Genomic DNA, 25,682 nt, shown 5'->3' with positions numbered 1-25,682 from the left:
CTTTCCGGCAGGTATAGTTTAATGTATTGCTGCCTTCCACTGGTCCATACTGGGGCTGGTTTTAGACTTTAAGAGTATACAGCACCAGTCTGTCATGTCCTGAACTTGTGGAAGTGAGATGGTTCCTTCGTGCCGTTTGTTGATTGCGGCAACGTTTGTCGTAGAGTCTTGTGGTTGTAGCTGGTGACCTTCTTTAGCTTTAGTTTTATGTGAGGTGTAGGTGACCACTTGTCAGTCACAAGCGTCTGAGGTTTGTTTAATGTTCCACCGTTTATTGGGTTTAAATGTCACTGCCAAATCATGGCTCATTGACTGATCATTTGGTACAATGCGCGTTGAAGCGAAGATGGGTTAATTGGTGTGTGTGAATGACAGATGGGCCTCGGGATTGCTGCCAACATCCCCAGGGCCAGTGCATCCTGAGGGACTACACACACACACACACACACACACACACACACACACACACACACACACACACACACACACACACACACACAGATAGGAGAGAGTCCTCCAATGTTTTGGATCTAGATCTCCAGAGACCAGAAATTGATCCAAAAAGATCACCGCCCCCCCACAACATCCTCAGCCAATCCCGGCTCCTAATTCACTCCTCGCTCGATGCTGTTTGTCAGCCTGTCGTCGCTCTGACCTACAAAACCGAATCGAGATTGGAGTCAATGAGGAGGGACCTCAGGAGTGCAACATAAATTAGGTTGGTTATCATGCAGAGAAGCTTTGGAGTCGTTGATGCTCTAAGATGTAATTTCTCACATTCGTACCCTCAAAATTTCTTGTGGTCGTGATGGCATAGATTTATGCTTCCGAGTATGTGAAAGAAGGCTTTAGGCAAAGTGGAAGTCTGTAAATTCAGCACAAAAATTCAGGGTTTGCTGAAATTTTCCATGTATGTGTTGCTTGTATTAAGCCGAAGGTTATTATTATTTTTATATACAGTATCTATATTCTTTAATATGTTAAAATCAAGTGTATTCGTATACTCTCTAGTCACAGTAACCGAGTTAGAGGGCGTCACTCAGTCACGTTATGAAAAATAAGTAAAAATCTCACAACATAAATTACACAGGATAAAGTGAATAATAGCACTTGAGCGAACGTTCAAATGCCAAGTGTCCTTGAGCAGGCGCTGAGCCCTGCTGTCACACACGGCATCAGTCACAACACATCACAGAAAAAATCCCAGATATTAGAGCTGCTTCAGCTTGAAGGTAAAGGTCGGACTGAACAGTTGACAACCTGCAGTGACCCGACCCTGTGTGGCTGAAACCAAGAACCCGCAGAGGGAAAGGTCGATATATTGACGCGACCGTCCTCCCAGCGAGCGCCGACACAGACGCAACCGGCAACACAGCCGCTGACAGGAAGTGTTGATTAAAAGCCCAGTGGCAGGAAACCGGCACCACTTTATGAAAAAACGCTTTAGCAGCTGCGATTGTTTGCTCCTCGAGGCTCCATTCCATACATTTCTATCATATTCAGGGTTGTTTCATCTCTCTGCTGGACTCCTGCTGCCTGCACTGTTGCATGATTGTACTTAGTGTTTAATATAAAAGGATATTTACAGGCGTCTATTCTCAAAATGTACGTTAAAGTGTTTCCAGTACAGTTGCTAGAGAGCTTTTTCAATTACATTATCATTTTACTTTTACATTGAAATAGAAAAGGGGACTTTCTGTGTCTTTTTAATATTATAAGTTAGACTTTCATTTGAGCGTTATGACATCAGTCAGCATCCAGCCATGTGACAGAACTGTATTTCCATAGGCAACAGTCTCAGTGTTTATGCTTTGGGTGTCTATATTGACATTTATGGTGTTTTTAAAGGTTTAACTTGGGTTGCAACATTATTATTATTATTATTATTATTATTATTATTATTATTATTATTATTATTAATTCTAGTCTATAAGATGTCAAAAATGGTTAAATCTTCAAAAAGCTTGTTTTGTCTATGTAACAGTCTAAAACCCTACAATATATAATCTACAAAGATAAAGTGGAAACATACAGCAAATGCTCACATTTGAGTATTTTTGCTTAAAAATGAATTAGTTGATAAAATCAATATTCTCAAGATGTAATTCTTGAATCAATGGTTTTAACATGGTTTTAAAGCTATGGGTCTTAAATTGTAGATGTAGAGACTCTGTGCCAGTACTTAGTGCAGTGAAGTTTAGATTAGTAAGTTGCTTTGACTTTGCACCTCTACATATACCATGACCTGGATGTTATACCTTTACATTCACATTGCCACTGGGATACAGCTCTGCACATTTCTCAGACTGAATAAAAAAAACACTATTGTGATGAACAGCCGGCTGCTGGCAGAGAGAAACGGGGATCTGATGTAGAGGTGTGATTTATCAGAGAGTCAGTTTGGAACACGACACCTATTAGACTGAGTGCATCACAAATTATGACCGCTTTTATGCCTCCTACAGGACATTGTGAGAGACATTTTGGATACAGCATTAAGAGGATGTTTCTTTTTCTCATCTAATTTCTTATTTATGTTCCTTTTAATCTTAACCAGCTGATTGTGAACACTCATCATTGGGGCGGAGACTGGGTCAGCTACTGAAAGAGGAGAGTCCTTCTCATTCACTCTGTTGGGGGTTTTTTTTGCGGTTTTTTTCACACTCTGCTGTTGGACACTGAACTGAGCGGCATCTTGAGCATCAGACACTTGAACCCAGCACCCCTCGAGCACATCCTTCTCTCACGATCTAAACGTTTGCTTGTGTATTTTTCCGGACATGAACAGCTCCTCTGTTTGACCTGATGAGTTTTATATCAGAGCTGGATTGGCAGACGGCCACTGACTTGACATTCACACGCTCATGAATGGAGTGAAATGAGACACTTGAATACATGCTGCTCTTTTCTCCGCCATATAAAGTTCGGCGTACCCTCTGCTTTTTTCTGCTGACGGCCTTTCTGTGCCCCAGTTGCTAGGCTTTTTCCTGCTGCAGTGCCCTCTGTCTCTTTCTTTTCTCTCTCTTTTCTATCTGATTGTATATGTTGCTGCCGTCCTTCCTCGCAGCGTTTGTCATTTTCCCACTTCTCTCATCTGTCTTCCACTCTTTTCCATCTCCTCCTGCAGCGATCCATCTCTGTTTCTCCACTAAGACAAACTCTCTCTTTCTGGCTGTGTTCCCTGAACCCTCTCACCCACTGAGAGCAGCATGCCTGTAAAGGTTGATGCTAATAATACTGAGGTCTCAACTCAGAGCCCTCCACCACGGCTGCACTTGTAAATACTATAGTATTACTATAGCATTACTGCTGCTTCTCTTGTAAATACAGTAGCCTCCTCCAAACCAGTGTGCAAACATCTTACTGAGACCTATGATTGCCAGAAGCCTCAGTTGGCTGAAACATAGACATGTTGAGTGCCTTGAAGTGCTGCCATCCCTAAAACGCTTTCATTTTGTACGTTCACTCACAGTCTAAGGGCAAATCACCAGCCGTCGTTATTTCTTGTCATGTGACCCCTGTAGCTTATATTGGATGCGTCGCACAAGCAGATGTAGTAGTCAAGATGTTGTTGTCCAGATGAATGAATGAATGAATGAATGAATGAATGAATGAATGAATGACAGCAGTAAAATTTGTGAAAAGGACAGTAGTGTATTCTCAGCAGGCCACACACATAGGAGAAAATAATCTTGAGTGTTTTGAAGCATCATGGCAACATGAGTTTGTCCCTTCAAAGTTGTTTCAGAGGCTTTATTTCTCTCAAAATGCTGCAATAAGCAAGGGCAAACCTTCATCAAGGGCTTTTGTTTTGTTGTATGTTTAGTCATACACTAAACACCATTCACTTTAATTACGATGGGTTTACGCATGCTCAACAAATTCAGTAACACACCAGTGTTACTGAATTTGTTGAGAACAAAACCCTTCTCGTAATGTTAACGAAAGCAAAAAATAATTTGTGTTTCCGCCTCGGGAATCCGAAACAAATTTATTATTTATTTATGGCTTTTATGGCCCATGCTACACCCTTCCACTGCCAAGTTTCAAACTGGGGCAGTAGTTTTCCCATAATGCTTCTGACAGACAAACAACAAATGGCACCAAAAACAGAACCTACTCTGCAGAGGTAAAAGTACTGAGATGGAACAGAAAAATCAATTTCATTAACAAAGTTTGTGGCCTTAAACAAATGTATGTTAGGTTTAATGGAAAATCAATAAAGATTGCTAAACTAAAAAAAAAAAGATCTCACTGTAGGACCGTAATTGTCAATTCATGATGAAGCTTCATTATTCATTAGTTCATTATTGACCTTGAAAACAGTCAATAAAGACACATAAGTAAATAAACGAAAAAGAAATATCAGCTTATGGTCAGTTTGTCTAACTTTTTCAAGAGTTGTCCATGACATAGTAACTGGATCCTGAGTTTAGATTTATTTGTTATCAATACAGGTATAAGTTATTGCCAGTGTTTGGAATTCCTTGATCTTATGATCGTACGCACATGTCAATAGGACTTTTCAAAATTATTGCAACAACAACTTAATGTAAAGATATAGAATAAAGGCACTAAATGTTTTCTTATGGAAGCTTCAGTCTAAAAACATCACCCTACCGAAGCTATACTGGTTAAACCCTACTGTATCCAGTGGCTTTCCTCTAATGACAACCAATGGATCTATGGGATCAATAGAGCCTCGGGGCAGCCTAGCATTTGACAGCTGATGCGATCTCAAAGGATTTGGCTCTAACACGGATGCTGTAATAGGCTGACCCATGACCCTGAGCCTCACAAGTAGGAAATATTGACAAATCTTTCCATAGCTCCAAAGAGAAACAAGCCAAGCTGAATGAGAGAAAAGATTCAGTAGTTGGAAATGTATTAGAAAGGATCACTTTAATAGCAATGAACCACTAGCTTTTGTGCCACTGACGATAGAAACTCTGACTCCTATTACTACTTTCAAATTAAGAATTTCTTTACAAAAGTATAATTAAACATCAAAACATAAAAAAATGTAATTCCTAGTTTATTTAACTTAGACTCTTATTTTTGAAAAAAGACACTGAACACCAGATCAAACCATTTGATAATCTTTAAAAGCTTGCTTCTTTATGAGTTTAAAGGTCATAACCTCTTCCAGATGACAAAATTATAATATAATTAAGTATACAAGGTAACAATATACAAAATAATTAAAAATATAAGGCTAATTATCAGAGGAAGAAACAGGAATATATCAAATGATGGTGCACTGAAGTCACACCTTCGCCTTAAATAAAGAAAAAGGCAACAGCAAACCAGGATTACGAGTTGAGGCCTGTAGGATTTAATTAGGATACTGCAGCATTTTAAAGGTCTTCTTTTGTCTGGTATGAACACCCGGGAACACACTTAAGCAACCGAAAGCCTTCAGTCTGAAAAGTGATGATCCTCATGTGGAAGTGAAGAGCAGCAGCCTCCTGACTGATGGTCTCTGGTTCTGTGTAAATATTTATAGGAAGGTCCTGAGAGGTGAAGGGCAGTTTAAAGATGGCATCACAATTATTTACTCTGGAGCTTTGTGGAGGAATCCCTTCATACGGTTCAGAAGGGCTTCTGGGTATTTCAGCTTTAGAGTTGAGGCATCTATCTGTTGACTTTAGAGTCAACTGGCAGCTACTTTGATAATCCAATAACTGCAATTTATCCAAGCAAACGCGGTTCCAGCTCCGTAATTGTGACGATTAGCTGTTTTTTTTTGTACGTAATTCACTAATTTGGGGTTTCTGAACTGCTGATCGGAAAAAAGTTATTTGAAGACGTCAACTTGGGCTTTAGAAAACCATAACATTTATTCAAAAAGGTTAGTTGTTGTTGACTGAGTGGAAAATTTAGGCAGCAAACGTGTAATTAGCGCAGGTAACAACTGCTTATTTAGATTAGTGTGGTTTCAAATGTTAACTGGGTTGACTGTGAGCAGAGGTAAGAAGACAAGGCCAACATAAACACAGCGCAGAGAAAAGTGTGTGTTTATTAGAGACTGAGAGAGGATTTGGAGATTTGAAGTTGAAATAACTTTCTATTTAATTCTCGTCTTACCTATCTGTCTGAATCCACTTTGTTTGCTTTTTCATCCTCTGAATAATTTTTAATCTATCTGTTGTTTCTCTCTCAACCTCTCACACACACACACGCGCACAAACACACACAACACACACACACCCCTTTTCTCTGCGCTGTGTTTATATTGGGCTGCTCACAGTCAGCCATCAACATCAAGAGTCTTCTCTGCATTCACCATCAATCTTAACGTGTGTGTGTGTGTGTGTGTGTGTGTGTGTGTGTGTGTGTGTGTGTGTGTGTGTGTGTGTGTGTGTGTGTGTGTGTGTGTGTGTGTGTGTGTGTGTGTGTGTGTGTGTGTGTGTGTGTGTGTGTGTGTGTGTGTGTGTGTGTGTGTGTGTGTGTGTGTGTGTGTGTGTGTGTGTGTGTGTGTGTGTGTGTTCAGTCTACAAACTCCATCTCCTTCTTTGGCAAAGCTTCTCGCAACACCTTCCTATCGTTCGTTCCTCTTTGTCTGTTCCTCAGCCTCTCACACTCTGGATCTTTGTCTTTTTCTCGCCTCCACATTTAATTTAAACGTCTCTCACACATTATTATTCAGTAACTCCTTCACCAACCTTCTGCCACTGATGGATATGAATAACGACTCTTCTAAAAAAAAAAAAAAAAACATTAAAAAAAAAACTTTTAATCCACGCCTGCAGTTGACATTGTGAAAGAGAAAAGCAGCTTAAAGATTAAACACACGCTTGGCCTCGACAAGTGACTGATTTGAAAACGTGATTGAAAGACCTTGTTATTTATTTACATTCATAATAGAACTTTATCTCCATTTTAAATCTATGACTCATTCATTAAACCTAAATAGGAAAAAATAAATCCTCATCACTTTCTCATACTCTACTAAATTCTGCGTTTATGTTTGTGTGAATTACTCTGTGGATGTTTCTGAGTCATTACTCCCTCTCTCACCACCACTTATGGTCAGAGGGTTTGGTCTCTGTGCAGCTGCTGTACTGCAGCCAGGTGTTTTTTTTTTTTTGTCTGGTATTATTTGACCGTTGGATTACTGCGTGTGGTCATCTGGTTGTGGTCAGAATGATTAAGAGCAGGTTTGACGAGAGGCTAATGTTACTGAACTGTACTCTGGGCCAACCGATGCCAGCTTCTGCTCGGAGCAGCAGTTTGGATAACACTGGACTTTACAACGATCCCTTTAGCTGTTTAGAGTGAGCACCTATCTAAAAACCTGGCTGGGGGAAGTTGACAGGGAGTGAATATGTGCGGCTGTGGCTCAGAAGAAGAGAGGGTCGTTCTTTTAATCGGAAGGTTGTTGGTTTGATCCCCGGCTCCTGCTGCCACATGTCGAAGTATCCTTGAGCAAGATACTGAACACCAAATTGCTTCAGATGCTGTGCATCTTAGTGTGAATGAGTATGAATGCGTTAGTTTCTGTTCAATGGGCTTTGCCATCGCTGAGGGAATGTGTGTGAAAGGGTGAATGTGGCATGTACTGTAAAACGCTTTGAGTGGTCGAAAGACTAGAAAGGCGCTATACAAGCACAGGTCCATTTACCATTTACCATTTATTATGGTATCAAACCATGGGCCAGAATTAACTTGTCTAACTATTTTGTCTGTCCAGCAGTCCGACAAAGTAATTCATGTATTTTAATAATTTTCACCACCATATTTCATCTAGTAAAACAGACTTTAAAGCTGCACTAGGGTAACTTTTATAAAAAACAATTTTCTATCACATTTGCTCAAACTTTAAGTATTTGCAAGAATCCACAAAAACAACCAATCAGAGCCAAGGAAGATGATAATTGTTGAGCCTTATTTCTCAACAATATCTGCAAGCTACCAACCCAAAGTGTCTGTATATGACCAGTGAGACTAATTCTTTCTTGGCTCTGATTGGTTGTTTTCGTTTAGACCCGGTGGATTCTTGCCAATGCCATTAAGAGCACTAGGAGGAGCCAGAGAAACCAGATTTTCTGTCTCACTTACCACTGTAAGTTTCAGCAAATTATTTTCATAGAAGTTACCTACTGCAGCTTTAAGAAGAAACAAGAGAGTAGATCTGTTCTTGTCTACAATTGTCTGTCTATCTTTGTCATGTTTTTATTTTGGTGGCGTCACACCTGCTGCGTGTCGACACATGGGAATGATGTAAACTTTCACCCAAATGTCAGCATCAGCAATCATCTGAAGAACAGGAGGAAAAGGCTGCTTTGTGTACGGCCAACCAACACTTATTTCCAAAGGCGTATGAATTCAAGCAAGTTGGCGTTGAGTTACATAAATTTTAGATTTATTTTCCACAAAAAAATTCAGTGCAGCTTCACTTCATTTGGTGAGAACATAGATCTCTGCCAAATGTTATTGAGCATTATGGCTGTTTCCTTTTTGTTTTTGTTTTCTAGCTGTAACCGTTATGCCGCAGTTGGAAAGTTTACCATCTTGGGCTTCCGATTTATCTGCTGAACATCATTGTATTTACATTCTCTTGGAAGTCAGAGTGAGAAGATGAATGATAAACATTAGGGGCTGCAGCTGTGCAGCTGAAGAATTTCTGAGCCATGGTGGAAGTTTGCAGTCAACTGAGGCTCATTGAGTTAAATTATCCACAGAAATACTTTTTTTTTTTTAGCATTTTGCAGATTCTCAGTTGACAGTTGAGGCCTAATATGAGCTCTGTGATAACTGGTCTGGCTGTGAAACCCAGTTCAACATGTGATCATACTACCTCTGACCAGCTCAGAGGACTCCATCTCCATCTGTCTGTGTAACCTGAGAGCAGCCGTGCCTGCTGCAGTGCTGAGTGGTTGTGGAGTCAGGCAGTCGGGCTCACAGTGGTCAGTGTGGCGAGTGTTTGGGGGTTCAGGGTCTACAGCACGATCTGATGGACCGGCCTGGGGATAAGGGCACAACAGGGGCTGTGTGCTGTTCCTGCTTGGACTTATCATAGAGTAGTAGCACCATTAAAGCCTTATTATAACCATAGATATTTGCTTGCGCTCTCTCATTATCTGTGGTTTGATGTCAGCAGATGCACAAACTTTTCTTTGATTGACAGCCTGCAGAGATCTTGAGCTGAAGCTGGGGACAGGCTTGAGACTGCAGAAACTGAAATGTATCTTGACTAATTTGTAAGGGTTGATATCCCACATGGATTTGTGTATAAATGTACCTTGTGTCTAGTTCAGTGGTTCCTAACCTTTTTGGCTCCTTAAACCCCATTTTGTAGGGATTTTAGTGAAAGTGCTGTTTATAAAATCAGCTTCTTTTTAGTGGTGGGTGGATGACTACAGTATATTGCAACATATCACACAGAAACGTTCAATTAAATAATATTTGCTCCCTTTTTCTTTTTTCTCTAGGCTCAGAGGAAGGAGGTGTTTCTCCAAGAGCGATACGGTCACTACAGCCTGACCGACCCCTTCCTGGCACTTCAGAGGGACTTTGAATGCGGAGTCCCTGGAGGAGACAAGGAGCGGCGGCCACTCGGCTCTAGCCCCATCTCTGTCCTGGAGGCTGTCATGGCCCACTGCAGGAAGATGCAGGAGCGCATGTCAGCCCAGCTGGCTGCCGCAGAGAGCCGCCAAAAAAGGGTAAGACACCAGGGCACCTATTGGTGGGTGTTTGTTGTTTTGTGAACAAAATTCACACATTGAAATTTAGTTCTAAATTTTCATTAGTGTAGCGATTGGCACTGTGTTTCCTTAATACTGTTATTAGCTTTTACCCTTCATGTCAGTGGAAACTCCATTACAGGGTTTATGATTAACAAATACTACAAGCGAGGGGCACATATTACAAATGTTGGGCCAGTAATCGTTATGTTAGGGCATCGTGACTGATTCTGTTACAGTCTGGGCCAGTTGGGGTTGAGCATCAGAGAAAGAAAACACGTAGTATGAGGTGTTTCATAACTGTAATTGTTTGCTTCTGAGTCCGTTGCTGCCCATCATTCTCATCCATATTACTTACAAAATGCATGAACAGGCATTTATGAATGGAGTGCAGACCACTGACCACTTTCATTATCATTGTAGAAGAAATAAAAATAGTATGCAACAGAAAAACAGTGTGGTGTGCATGGTTGGATTGTTTTATACAGCAAATAGGTTATGACATTAACGCTTTTTAAAAAGTTTGATTTTGTTATGTTTATTTTTAAATGTACATAGCATTTAAAAACAACACAGTATAGTGGGGGGAAACAGATAAGGGCGCAGGGGTAACAGAAATGTAGAACATTTATTTCTTAAAGCCAATAAAGATCCAGTTGTTCTTTCACAATACTTTCATTCGTAATTTGCCTGTCAACATTAATCTGATACTGCTCAACTAGTTGGTTACACTTGTAGCATTAATCTTTAATTGTTAGTTCTTTAGGTATCATGTTGAATGAAGTTGAACATTAACACTGGTGAAAACTATAGGAAACTAATTCAGATTCATCCCCTCTGGACCATGAACGTCTACTAGCTTCAACAGATTTTTCACTCTCTATTCTTTAGAGCTGCAGCTACTATAGCTTGACAAAAAATCTATTATGTATTACAAAAAGCACCATTTTAAATTTGTATAAAAATTCTGTTTAATTGCTTTGAGTCAATAGTCACATTAAATAAAGAGAAATAAAAAAATTGAGATGCGTCAGTGTTTACATCAGCAGATGTGGAAGAGGGATTTCTTCTGTTTGACCACAGATTGTGTTTATTTACACATGAATCAAATCTCTGTGGCTCAAATCCTCCAGAGGACAACGCAGCTAAGAGAGAATGATTTGCTTGTCTGTGTGTATTAATGTTTTTGGTGTATGAATGAGCATTATTTGAATTTGAAAGAGTGTGTGTGTGTGTGTGTGTGTGTGTGTGTGTGTGTGTGTGTGTGTGTGTGTGTGTGTGTGTGTGTGTGTGTGTGTGTGTGTGTGTGTGTGTGTGTGTGTGTGTGTGTGTGTGTGTGTGTGTGTGTGTGTGTGTGTGTGTGTTATTTGTAGAAAGTATTCACACAGCCAACAGATCAGAGCAGGATTTTGTGTTTGAACGTAATTGTATCATTTCTGTTTTTGACGGTTGTGTGTATGACTGAGTGAGTGAGTGAATGTGTGTGTATATGAGTGTGAGAGAGAGAGTGTGTGTGTGTGTGTGTGTGTGTGTGTGTGTGTATTTGTTTGTTCCAGGTCTCTTTAGGATTATGTGGCTGTGATTAACTGGACAGCCAGATGTCTGCTGTGGCCCTGTCCCATTTTCTCTCTCTCTGCTCTCTGTGTTGAGGAATATGGATGTGTGAAAGGGTTTGGATGATAGACTGGCAGAGTGAATGTGGGTGAGTAATAGTAAAGTGTGTGTGTCTGTGTGTGTGTGTGTCCTGTCCCTGAACTCTGTAATAATAACATAGATGATATACTTTTGAGCCAAATGGAACCTTTAACAACACAAACACACTTCCACAGATGAGGAGGAGGTATGGGAGAAGGAAGGGAGAGGTAGGAAGTCGCTGTTTCCACAGGAAAAGCAGTTTGGAGTGTATTTGTGTTCGTCCATCAAATATAAATGTACACTATTTAAGTTTTTATTTCAGGGAGTTCTGGCCTGATTGTGACCACTTATCATAGTATACTTTCACTAGTGCTGGGTACGCATATTGAAATGCTTTTGTTACCTTGGTTTTACTGCCTTTATGTCGTCATGGTTATTCAGGGCTCTCATCACACATATTTGGTTGAAAAGGGCCCACATGTCACCTGAAACCCTGCCGTCTAAGATCTACTCCTCCTCTAGAGGCACTCTCAATATCATCAGAAAAACAGCTATGCAAGACAGTGTCGTCCTTGAGAGGTTTTTGCCTCTTTTGACCCTGAAAATGTGTGTAAATGTAGAGGCACCGACCACAAAATAACGGTTTACCCTCTCAAGCGCAGAATAAATCACCGTGCCACAGCTGATTACACAGTTGTACCTAAATTGTCAACAACAGGGTACGAACCCAACAGGCAGGGATAAATGGTTCTGAATGACACAACAACAACAAACCAGCACTGCTGTAAGACACAGGCTCGGCGTACTCGGCGGGATGTTCCGGTTGCTGGGTAGAGTGAATTTCACCAGGTTTGTCCATGCTATCTTTATCCCCTTCCTCCATTTCCACCCTTTACCGTTCTCTTGTGAGTAAGTTGTTGAATTATCCATGAGGTCTTAGGCAAGCTGAAGGCAGGCAGTTATACATAACACACTCTGAATCGGTTTATGGGCATAATGAAGACACCTCTACTCCCTCATCTCCCCCCTCCATGAATCAGTCATGAAGTTGGAGAAAGCCCCCCACCCTCCTCTACCCTAACAGTGACGAAGAAACACTGTATCTGTTTGGCAGCATGTGTATCCACAAAACCTAAGTGTTGTTGATGTTGTGTTGTGAGGCTGAATTTGGAGGCGAGGTCACAACCGCCGGTGCTGAAATTCCTTTATCTTAAAATAGTCCTCAGGCCTCGTCCTTTTTCTCTCATCCCTACTTCTCCACAGTGTGAATAGGCTGCTTTATTCAGCCGAACGGCTAGCTGATACCTCTGTGCTGCAACTTTTCAGGTGTAAGAATAGACCTGGAGGGATTCAACTTATAAGCTTTATTTAAATATTTCAGTAAGTAGTGCAGTCCAAGCAGCACTGGTGCTACCTGAGGTGCTGCCTGAGGTGCCTGCAAGATATCTCTACAAAAACGAGTTCCAGTTTAATGTCATTATTATTTCACTCTGTAGATGATGGCGGAATGAGCTTATGCATATGGATGACAAGTATCAGCACAGATTTTACTCTGCTATGGTTAACCACTTCATTATGCTGTATTATATTATATAAAACAAAAAAAATGGTCTCAGAAGAGATTTGCAGAGGAAAAATCTTATCAAGTAGGATTCTAGCTATGCATTCAGAACAACACTGTTTGTTGTCTTGTTAACTTTAATGAGACCATGGTGTTGGCTCCAGGGGCTTGCTGCCACATAGGGGTTCCTGCAGAAAAATAAATTCTAGGATCATCCAGCAAAAGAGCTCATCCTGACTCAGATTTTACCACAGTGGAGTTCAACAGCCAGCAAGGAAGACCAGATAGAATACCTTGTAGCTTGTAGCATTGTGCAAGTGTCAAGATGGAGTAGAAATGACATCAGCTGAGAAAACTCTACAGTCGTAAAAATTTGCCTAAAAGAAAATAATGGATGGATGGTTATGTGCTGGTGTCAGTCTGGACATGGCTTCATGGAGAGCCTTGAAATAAGTCTAAAGCTGGAAAGTTTGCTATTTCAGAACCCTGTCCTGGATACAAAAGGAGAGAAACGTCCCTCTGTCTGAAATTACTCCTTAGAGGAAGTCCTCTAGCTCCTACTCTTTCTAGACAACTTGTTATACTTGGCAGCTCCCAGTGTGGATGTGTGGAACTTTTATGAATGTGAAGCAGATGCTAAAAAGGAGTCTTCATGCACTTTCCTGAGAATTAAAAATTATTTTTGTGGTTACCTAACTCATAGTTAGGTTATGCTTAAAAATAACTGGTTTGTGGGACGTGTTGTCCGACCACGTCAGAAGGCAAAAGGGCAAACGGCAACACTCATCATAGAGAGAGGCGAGGCAATAATATGGGTATACACTTCTCTCCTGAAAAGCATTCATATTGTTGCACATGCAAAGTCACAGAAAGCTCAAACGAAGTAAGGTTTGAACTTTCTCTCCTTCTCACGCCTGATGCAATCACTATGGCTACTCTCACACTGCAAGCATTAGCATTTAGTTCTGATTTATTGCTCAGAACAACCTTTTTTTTGGCTGTTCACATTATTTTTTGAATGTGGCTCAGATCAGATTCCTGAGGTCACAGGTCAGATTTTTTTGTAAAGTATCTTATTTGGACCACAATATGAAAGTGGCCCAGATCAGAATGGAAAAGATCAGATTTCATGTGATTTGTGCAGTTCACACTGTCAAGCTCACATGTGAGCAAAATAAATAAAAAGATTTGGGCTACTTATGCTTGCAGTGTGAATATAGCCTTTGTGAAGTGGGTGTGAATGCCAGATTGTCGTCTTTGGAAAGTTACAGAATATCGGACCCTGCCACCACAATTCCAAAATTGTGATGTTGTGGGGGAAGGGGGGGAGCTGTAGGCACTTCTGTTCAAGCATATTTACCCCTTTAGTGATCACAGATTGAAAGCTTTTCCAGCAGTGCATGTGGGTTATAGTGCATCAGTGGTGGCGTTTGCTATACCTAATTGCCATACAGATTTTAAACTCGTCTTAATCCTGCCTGCTTTCACTCTACGCTGTCCAGTGTGTCACTACCTCCAGCATCCCTACATTTGTCTTTCCGAGGCATTAGACTGACTTACAACAGACATAATCCTCACCCAATTAGCAGCTAGTTGTAGCACCTCCCTTTGAGTAATGACTAGCGTTCCCTTGTTGCTCCCCATTGCTTATTAACCCCTCGCTCCTCCTCAGCATCAGCTGGTGGTTATATGCACTCCCTGATGGTGTTGGAATAGTGGAGGAGGGTAGGGGGGTGGAGGAGGGAAGGGAGGGGGGGGTCTCGTTTGGGACTGGGGTGGCGGGGTGTTGACTCTTTTGTTTGAGGCTTGTTAGAGCGATGGGGTCTTGGCAATTGGGTGGAGAGCCCCGGTTAAGCCTTGTTACCCTCTGAGAAGCCAGCTCTGAGCTAACAATAGCAGTGACACTCCAGATATAGAGGCCAGAGCTTTGACAAGTCATCGAAATTCAACCGTATGCAGAGACGCTGTGTCTCTGAATAGATAAATTGGACTCTTTCCCCAAGCTACCACGTGGATTAATAAAGTGTTTGTGTAAATATCCGTTTAACGATCTATCTTGCCTGTCTATTTAAATCAAGTTATTTTGTCTAGCTCATTTGATTAATCTGGTTTGTCTGTGCTCTTCTTGAGAAAATTGTTCAGGTTCAGTTTAGCTTTGTGACTGACCAATGACTCCATATTCAGATTTGGATGGCTGCATTACCCAGAATACACGCAGTTTTCTATCTAATACTCAATTACAGACTTAATTGTGAGTTATTCAGGTGATTGATGATATTTCCAGCATACATGTGGCTCCCAGTGTGCCAAGATCCAGTATCTCATAGATGAATTGCTGTTGAGACATGATGGTTGCAACTCATGTGTGTGAAATGTTTCTGTGGAAGATGTGAAGTTCATGGAGCTTGTACAGTATGTACAGTCGGTATGGGTGGTGGTTTGCAGATGAGCTGTGTTAAAAGGGAGGAAAAGATGTCCGTGGCTTATGTCAGTGTCTCACAGGTCTCACATATCTATCACCGTCAGGTGGTAATGCTGTAACAAGACACTTCTTTTGTGCACTCTGGTATCTGTTCCCATGTAATGCTGAACACAGTGCTGGAGCTAACTGTTTTAATTTTTTTCATCAATTAAGTTGTAGATTTATTTATTTTTTTTTTCAATTAATTGTTTAGTGGATCAAATATCAGAAGATAGTGATAAGAGATCAGTTTGCAAAACAAATAAATCAGGAAGTCGAAACTCGAACCAGCAAATGTTTGGTATTCTCGTCTGTAAATTAGTGAAACAATGAATTGATTATGAAAATTGTTGACCATTATCTTTCTCTCTATTGTGAGAGATCAATTGACTAATCATTTCAGCACTAGATAAAGGCTTTGTGTTGTGTAGATCTAAGCCCAACTCAAACTTCTAAAACCCATGTTAGGATTCTCTGTACTTATTTTTCTGTCTATTTGTCAAATATCACATTGATCTATGCTACTGTCCCCTGACTTTGTGTGTATTTTTTCTTCCAGCTGGAGATGGAGAAGCTACAGCTCCAGAGTCTGGAGCAGGAGCACCGCAAGCTGACGGCGCAGCTGAAGGACGAGCGCGAGAAGAACAAGCATATTGTCATGATGTTGGTGCGCGAGTGCAAGCAGCTTGCCACACGGGTGGTAGAGGAGTCGCAGCGCTTTGACGAGCTCCAGGCTCGCCTGGACGAGGAGAGTCGCACCTCTGGCCGGATGCAGGAGGAACTGAGCACAGAGCGGCAGCGTAGCCAACAGATGGAGGCCAAGATGGAAAAGCAGCTGTCGGAGTTTGACACGGAGCGGGAACAGCTGCGTGCCAGGCTGGGCCGCGAGGAGGCTGAGAGCCAGAGTCTGCGACAGCAGGTGGAGCAGCTCAGGACTGAACGAAGCGATGGGAAGGATGGCGCTGCTGTTGCCCAGCCTGCTGCTGCTGGAGCAGAACCTGCTGCTGCCACCAGACTACCACCTGAACCTAAAGCTCTGACGTCTGTTTCTGTAGCCACAGAGCCCATCAGCTCTCGAACAGTGTCTTGCCAAACGGACCTGCCCCCCACTGAGGTGGAGGGTCCCAAGAAGACTCCCCTCACTATACCCGTCAAACCAACGCCTGCCAACTATGTGGGCCTGAGTCTGCCAAAGACGACTGGCCGTGGGATCGTCCACAGCAGCTCAGGAGGACTGGCACAGACAGAGAATGGCTCAGAGGGCCAAGCCCCTCACGGCTTACCCAGCGGAGTCAGTCCCCGTGTCCAGGCGGCCCGCTACAAGTTCCAGGAACAGGACCAAAATGGCACGGCGTCCCAGAGTCCTCCGGCCCGTGATCTCTCCCCCACCAATCGGGACAACTTTGCCGCCAAGCAGCAAGCACGCCACACCGTCACACAGGTCTTGTCACGCTTCACCAGCCCTCCTGCAGGAGGTGCCGGACCCCTGCGTCCAGGCCTGCCCCATTCTGCCTCAGAGGGAGGCCCTTTTCCCGGCCGCCTGAGCCATCCCATTGGCCTCAAGTCGCCCACGGTGGCCAGGATCGACAGGGGAAACCCTCCCCCTATCCCTCCCAAAAAGCCTGGGCTTTCCCAGACCCCCTCCCCTCCTCATCCACCCATCAAGGTGGTGGGGGACAGCAGCCGCCCCACTGGGGCTGGGGTAAAACCAGCCACGCCCCAGCTACCGCCCAAACCCGCCATGGACCTGGTCCCAGCCCTGACGGCCTCTCAGGTGGGTGCCTGCCCCTCCTCCCGCTCCCCAGGGCCTGGTCTGGGCCCTCAGCGGCAGCCGGCAGCAGCATGTGCAGAGTACCCCCCCATCACCAGCCCTGCCACCACTGTCAGTAGCCCCTCCTCCATAAACCCCCCCTCCACCTCCTCTTCCATTAGTGCTCCATCCTCCCGTAGCTCCCGTGCCTCAGCAGGCAGCCCCCTGGCAACAGCATCAGGTAAAGGGGCTCCTCCATGCTCCATCTCCCTCCAGTTCTCCCCACTGCCTCTTTTCTTCGACTGTCTTTCCATGACCCTAGCATAGCATAGCATAGCATAGCATAGCAATCAGATCACAGGGAAACTGCTCTAAACACTGAAATGCAACTCAGAATAGCACATGGGTCAATTCAGTTTGTGACAGATTCTATCCCTCAACCCTAATTAATAATTAAAAGACCCGATGTCACTCACTGCATTCTCTCTTTACTCCCCTCTCTCTCTGCCCTTGATATGTCCTCCCTCTGGGCACCTTTCGTCTCCCATGTTGTCACCCTGTCGTAATTAGCATCAACAGCGGACAGTGACAACATGTTGCTAACATGTGCCTGACTGTTGCTCAGGGACTAGAGGTTAGCCATCCCACAGCAGAAGAAGCATGTCAGGGTGAACTGAGGTAAAGCAGATGTTTCCCCTCTCGTGTATTCAGATTGGTTTGTAGGCCCTCCCACCAGTAACCCCTGTCCTCTCTGAAGCTGATGCCAGAGGCTGCTCTCTCCTCCCCTTCCCTTTTCCATGCTCCAGTAGCATGCCATGACCACTCTTCTACTTCCTGCACTCATCTTGTTTCAGCTTCCATTAACTTGTCCCACTGACCTCCTGTCCATTCTGCTTCCTGTGTCACTGACGGCTCTCTGAATGCAGTTTAATCATTTATTTATACATGTTGGCATTTATATTTACCTTGTGATGTGCTTTTAGTGCAATGCTTGGTTGGACTGTGTAGCACGATTTAAAGAATAATTCCAGTTTATTACTTAGACTTATTTCCATAGTTTTGGCCGACATTTCTATCTGTAATAACAACATTGTATTCACTGTGATCGACATCTCAGGAAGTGTATTTAAGAGATCAGTAACGATGGCAACATTAGCCAGGTGGGGAAAGAAATACGAGCGGTCAGGTGGTCGGACAGGTTTGGAAGAGGAAACTTGTTACCCAAGTGCGCACACTTTTCATTGAGGGGTTATTACCAACAGTTTGGTTGCGCTCACTGTCGGTTTTACCTCCAGTAGACCTTTTTCACAACAGGCATTTTGACATGAAATAGTAGGGTAAACACAGGTGTTACCAATGACAGTAATTAAGGTTCAATTCTGTTCAGGTCAAACAAAATCATGTTATTGTGCATGGTGGCTCACTGGAAAGGCTCTGCTACACATACTAGATCATTGGTAACACCTGAGTTTATCCTACTATTTCATGTCAAAGTGGCTGCTGTGAAAAAGGTCTCTTAACCTCTTAGATAATTTGGCTTAAGTCTCGTCTTCCAGCTGTCTGATCATGTGGCTGCTCATGTGTCTTGCCCCATCTAAATTCTGTTCCCAGTTATCATATCAGAAGAAATGATGATGAAACATAGGACAACAAGACTGAAGTTGTAATAAGCTGGAATTAATTTTTAAAGGATCCTGTGAAATCTGACAACTAGGTTTGCATTTGTCAAAGTCCTGTTTTTTGCATGCAGATGTATACCAAATAAAAAAAAAAAAAAAAAAAAATATATATATATATATATATATATATATATATATATATATATATATATATATATATATATATATATATATATATATATATATATATATATATATATATATATAGCTGCTCTATCCAGTCACATAACCAAGTGCTTTGCCAAGAACAAAAGACCTGAAAGTAAATTTAAAACTAATCATTAAAAATGCTGCACTCCATTGAAACATGAGTCATACCATGTTTTTGTCGATGGTCATATTATTGCTCCTCTGAAAAAGTCTTCAGATCTGCTGATGTGGCAATCACTTAAAACATGGTCCATCTGAGTGCGGCAAGACTAAAATTATATTTTTGTTACAGCAAACTGATCTCAAGTAAAAATGGTTAACTCCAGTTTTGCCGACCTTTCGGTTTCCATTGCATTTGATTGCACCATCTCTCACTTACAAATCTGATAAAGCTGTGGAGTAGAAATCCTGCTCTTCCTAGACTTATTTATCACAGTTTCAAAGCAGGTCCACAATCTCACCTATCAGCAGCCAGATATGTTATTGTAAACTTTGTGATTTTCCTATTCCCCACCACCACCCAATCAGACAGAAAGTGCAACCAAAACAGCTGCCTTTATCATTATCTGTGTCCTTGAGGTTCTCTGCTGCACTTTTCCTTTAGTCTGTTTTGTATCTCTCTTCAGTCTTTGAGATACATTTCTGCACTGAAATTCTCCGTTCTGCCCTTTTCCAATTCATTTCTGACCTTCCTAGTTCAGAACAGCCGTATAAAGCTAGGTTAAAGTAGCATGACACCTCTGAGTAGCTGTTTAGTTAGTCATTTTAGTAGTTGTGGACTTTAGTAATTAGGTCTTTTTTTCTGTTTGTTGTGTTTAATCATTTAAAATAATGCTGTATCATTCCAGTGTCCTTCTAAATAATGTATGTATGTTTTCTGTCCACGGTGTGAATATTGTGGATGAATGATTGCACTGAAAGATGAATGCTATCTATCATCTCGCTTATAATCTGATGCAATGACAGACTCTTTTGTCAGCAGTACGCTTCACATGTTGACTAAATGATCTAGATTGAATTAAGTTCCTGCGTATTGAGAAATCCCTGGAAAGGTTTTGAACTTAAGTTGCAAGTTGGGGCAGGGGAGGATATAATAAAAATATGATGTGTTACCACACTAAACCATTTATGTGAAAAATGATGAAAGTATCTAAAAATCTTGTTTTTATGAAACACAAGATGAGCGAATGCAAGAATGTAATATCGTGCTCAAGTTTGGGAGGTTTTGTCCTGTTCCGACAATTTAAATCCTGCACCTTTTTTTTTTTTAAATTCACTTGAAGCACATTTAACAGCAGTTATTTTTCTGTGTCCTACATTGATTTATGACACTTGAATTTGTTGTTCATCTCCCTAACATTTAAACTCTGCTAGACTTACTAGTGGGTTAATATTCACAGGCTGTGTGTTGTGTAGCAAAGTATTGTTCAAACTGAGATTTTTTTTTTTATTCTAGCGGTGATCCCAAAGTGTCCAAAGACGCCAAATATGATGAACCAGACACCTGTAATATTTTTGTTTGTCAGCTATTAAAACATGGCAAGTTCAAAAGCTTAATACAGTGCACAATATATATGATACTGTGATATGGTGTGAAACATGTTCTTTTTCTACACTTGTAGAAACCACACACTTAAAGGTCATTTTAAGGAGGTAATCAGGAGTTTTAATGGGCTTGATAAGGTGGTAACAAGAGTTGTAATTTGGGTATTGTTTGTCCAGCTTCACACTGAGTTTGGAGTTTTATTTAAACAGATATTTCTCACAGCAGGTCTGAGGGGAGAGATAATCTCACTTGCTGAGTAAAGCGGGTGGAGCTTTAACCACACAGTGTCCCTGGATGAGTTCCAGCTAAAGCTGAAATAAAACCTCAGTGTGTCACTTTACCTGTCTACATGTTTTTCCCATAATCCTACTGATTTGTTCACAACATAACTAACCACCACATGGGATTTAGCCAATAATAGCTTCGGGCTACAGAGACAGAAACCAACTGGGTGGTTGAATATTTGATTTCTGTGGTACTAACTGGAATAAGAGCACCTACCCTTATGGAAAGGTCTCTAAGCAGAGCATTTCGCAATTCCAAACACACATTCTGGACGTTCAGTGTAGAAAGCTAGAAAACACTTTCCCCTTTTTATTCCCCTTTAAGTATCTTTAAGGTTGTAAAAATCCTTGTATTCCTCAATGTCTGACAATATCACACTATATATATATATATATATATATATATTATATTTTAAAAATGAATGTTGTTCTCACGCTTCATCACATCTATATGATGTTTACACTGAGTTTAAGATCAAGACCCAAGACTCCTTGTTTTCATGGCTACACCCTATTGTAGATATCCTTTGCCTCATTTTATAAAAATTTTCCACAAATCTAGCCTGACGTGTTTTTTTAACTTTGGGATCTCCACTAGAATTTGAAATAACGATATGGGGATTTGAACAATGTTTGGCTGCACAACATGAACTTGTACTCTCTGACCCGTTAACAATCAATCTCCTACTTTACTCCGCCTGCTGCTCAGAGAAAAGAGACTGTACTACAGAATGTGCTGAACTGAAGTGTGCCCTCCTTCCCTTCCAACCCGCCCACCTTCTTAAACCTTGCTCTCTCATGCTCAGCACTTCTAGAAGCTTCCTCTTCCTCCCACTCTTTCTCCTCCTAGTTTAACCTGTGCTGCTCCTACTCCTCCTTCCCCCTGCAGGCTGGTGTCCCTCCGTAGTCTCCTCTCCTAGCGGCGGTGGGCCTGCTGCCCTGGACGGTGGGCGCCCCCTGCTCTCCCAAGCTGCTTCCCAGGGAAATGTCACTTTATTGTCAATGCTGCTTAACCAACCAGACCCAACCACCATCACCTCCACTACCACCACCTCCACGTCCACCAACACGTCCACCAACACCACCTCTACCACCGCCATGGAGAACAAACCCAATCATCTTGACCAAGACCACCACCTCTACCACAACTACAACCAAACCTCTGCCTTGTTTGCTGCTGTTCAGAATGGACACACAGGTAACTGACATTTGATTAATCAATACTGGTTGACTTGTGGTAAATAAGTCACTGCACGTATTGGGCATGATTGCCTCTTTCTTAATGCAGACAAGGGGGCATGTCCACTATGTTAGTTTTATGGGAATTTGGGTGTTTTAGAGACCTGGGAATAGTCTACATTTGTAGACTGATTCTAGTGTATTTAGTCTCAGTATAATTAGATTTGAGTACTTTTAGGCCAACAGAAATTAAATAAATCCAAAATCTTGATAAATGCAAAATGTGAACAATAAAACATTACATACTTTATTTTTGGTGACTGAATCCTTCTGTGGGTGGGTGTAGTGGAACTCTTGACCTTCAGAAATCAGATAAACACACATTTTCTTCAAGGTCCAGTGTGTAACATTGAGGAGGATCTATTGGCAGACATGGAACGTTTTCATTAGTGTATGACCACCTACCTTACCTTTCACGCTTGTTGAACTGCCATTTTTCTACAGTAGCGCAGAACAGACAAACCAAACACTAGCTATAGATAGATGGCTGTTTTGTGTTTTTTGCCGGTTTCGCAGCCGCTGTAATTTCTCCTACACGCTTGGAAGGGTTAGCTCTACTTCACTGCTAGATGCCACTCAATCCTACACACTGGTCCTTGATGATACACTTGTGACCTTCACAAAGACTTGATTTCTCAAACTATTGGATGGGTAGTAGTATTTTAGCAGATGGGTGTCTTCCTGTAGTAAGCAGCTGAATCAGGTGCTTCTCAGTTTGAGGACAGCAAACTTCCCGTCCAAAGAGCACCACACACTTTGTGTATTTTAAAGTGTAGGTGAACCCGGTGGGAATGGAATCCGTGTCGGTGGTTTTGGTCAGTGGTTGGCTGGTTGATTGATTAGTCTTCAAGGAACGCACAGAGGCTTTTATTGATTTGTATTGATTGGTAAAGAGATGGTGATACATTAAAATACAAAGTTTCACACAGGATTGATTGTTCTATGAGCGTGACTGACTGAAATATGTGCTGCAATCCACACAGGATCACAACACACCACCATAGTAGTGATTATAAAGTAAATCCATAAATACATAAATTTTTTTCTGGTATTCAGCATTTTCCTTTTACTGCACATCAAAGGTAAAATGGAAAAGGGAAACAAATGTACTCTGCCATCTTTGAAACAATAGTGTAGTACAATGTGTGTTTTCACAAGGTCAGTCAAATTTTATACAGCCCAAAATTACAAATCACAGTTTGCCTCGCGTCCTTTGAAATCTGCACAGTGTACAATACCCTCTGTCCTTCCTTTCGATTCAGGTAAGAAAAAGACTCTCCTCAGGAGCAGTTGTGTGTTCAGGTGACACCTAAGATTCAGTTATATTGTTCAAGTCCGCACAAACAAACTGCATAGGCTCTACAGTTTGAGTTAACTGCTGTAAACATACCTGTGATAATGTTTTTCCCTCTGTCAACAGCCCTCACAGAGTGGCATTTGAATAAGGTTCTTTTCTCAGGTGTGACTATGTAGAAGTGCAGAAATATAAAGATCATTGCTAAAGAAGAGCCCGTTGCTCCACTGACTTTCTGTTAAATGAAGAGTAGAAAGAAGGTTTACATTGATAAGAGACTTGACTCACTGGTTAGACACTATACACCTCCATAGAGATTTTTCTGTTTTAGTCATTTAGTTGCTGCCCTTCTCCAGAGAAGCTCACAGTGGGTGAAGGTTGAATATCTTGCAGAAATAAACCCTCAGAAGGAACATGACTTGAGCTGTTCGAGACATCAAATCTGTGACATTTCTGTTTTAAAGAGATACTCTAACCCCAAATCCCCCTGACACATGGTTTCACGACTAATAGTCCCCGAAGAAACACGGTCTTTTCATGAGATTTTCATTTCAGCTAAATTATACATGATGTTGTGCTTTTGTTGGCCTTTAGTGAAACGAAAATCAAATGCTAATGCTCAGTTTGAATAAAAGATTTCCTCTTTCATGCAGCATCACTTGTAGTACAGGCTTTATTGACGAAAATTCAGGTTCTGATTTATATGCATGAGGAATCATTAGGTTAAGTATTCAGATTGACAAGACAAAGGAAACATGTCATAAACTTGCACCTGGTTCAGCTGATGTTGCACTGACTGAGAAGAGATGATAAAAAGCTAAGTAAAACTTTATTTTAGAGTTACTATGTGTTTCAGTTACTCACATCACACAGGTTGCATATGGCACTGACATACAAAGTAAAAGACATTATTATTTAAACAAACTCAGGAGATTTTTGAGCGTAACTCAATTTATCTTAAAACTGCAATAACAGATTTTTGGCCACTTGATGGCAGTTGTAAACACAATATAAAGCTGATATGGAAAATTTCTTGCATACATTTGTTTATTTAAACATCCAGCAGGTACAAAACATGAGCATTCATTTGAAGTCATGTAGTGTTCACTTGATGAGTATAAGTCCAATATTCACTGTAATTTTAACTCTGTTTTGGTCTCCACCAAGCGTCTCGGTCTCTTTATCAGCTGGAGGTTGCACTGTTTTCACCATCGAGTTGTAACTTTGTCTGTCTGCTGAACTGAATTCAGCTGCATGTTATGGTCAGGCTGAACCAAAACAGTGAAGTTGCGGATAGAGTCTCAGTCATGTGATAATTCTCTCTGGGGCTGTCACGAGGAGCGCTTCCTGTCACACACAAGTAGTCATATGATCGACTGTTAATATGTAAATATTGATTATAGCAGCTTTATTTCATAATTCATAAACACAAACAAGAAAGTCTCTAACCACTGGGTTAGTCTGGTTTGTGATTTTAACTCTCTTTGTAATTTCTCGCACAACCTAATGGTAAAATAGTTCAATCCAGCCCTGAAGCAATCTCCGAGTGGCCCAGCATACATTAATCCGATATGACAAAATACACTCATCAGCCATAACATTATGAGCACTCACTGGTGAAGTGTATAACACTGATTATCTGGTTATCATGGCACCTGTCAGAGGATGGGATATATTAGGCAGCAAGTATCATCAACATTTTGTTGAACAAGTTGATGAAGAGAAGCAGGACAAATGGGTAGTGTGAGAATTTGAGCGACTTTGACAATGGCCAAATTGTGATGGCTAGACGACTGGGTCAGAGCATCTCTAAACCTGTGAAGTTAATGCTGGTCCTGATAGAAAGGGGTCAGAACACAGTGCATCATAGTTTGTTGGTAAGGGGCTGCAGAAAATGATGACCACCAGGGTGTCCAGGTGGTCATAATGTTATAGCTGATCGGCGTATTGTGTGTGTGGAAGTAGTTTATGAATCTGCAATCTTGCTTTGTCTTTGTTTAAAATATCTTATTATCAAAAGCTAAAAATAGGGGTTTTAAATGCTGAAAATGTCTCGCCCATCTACCTTTTCCTGGTTTTCAAATCTGGTCCAATTAAACCTGTAATTCAATAGCCCTGGGTTAAACTGATTAGTTAAGCTAACCCATAAAGACTCTGCATACTGTAGCATTGTAAAGCAAGCAGTTCCTTGGTTGTGCCTCTCGCCACTAGATGAAGATGCAGTGAGAGGACAAAGACATGGTGCTGATAAACACTCTGTGCTGTTGTAAATCCTGTAATTGTATGAGCTGCTGCTGATCCCATTATGTTGGCTGCCATTAAATGAGATGGACTGTCATGTCAGGGCTGTAATCTCAGCATGGATGTTGACTACATACTCGTTCAGCTGAGACAACA

The 25,682-nt window shown here is 41.6% G+C and overlaps 1 protein-coding gene across 1 annotated transcript in view; it reads left to right on the top strand.

Annotated features, from left to right (window-relative positions):
• cttnbp2 (cortactin binding protein 2) overlaps window positions 1-25,682 on the top strand; it is an 84,751-nt gene that overhangs the window by 30,787 nt on the left and 28,282 nt on the right. The window contains exons 3-5 of the mRNA XM_051382574.1: window positions 9,435-9,665; window positions 15,903-17,334; window positions 21,642-21,950. Of these exons, the coding sequence (XP_051238534.1) occupies window positions 9,435-9,665; window positions 15,903-17,334; window positions 21,642-21,950 (1,972 nt within the window). The remainder of the gene's footprint in view (window positions 1-9,434; window positions 9,666-15,902; window positions 17,335-21,641; window positions 21,951-25,682) is intronic.

Source organism: Dicentrarchus labrax, unplaced genomic scaffold (genome assembly GCF_905237075.1).
Source record: "Dicentrarchus labrax unplaced genomic scaffold, dlabrax2021, whole genome shotgun sequence".
In the NCBI taxonomy this organism is placed as follows: domain Eukaryota; kingdom Metazoa; phylum Chordata; class Actinopteri; family Moronidae; genus Dicentrarchus; species Dicentrarchus labrax.
Note: the sequence above shows the minus strand (reverse complement) of the source record. Positions and strands in the feature narration are given on the sequence as shown.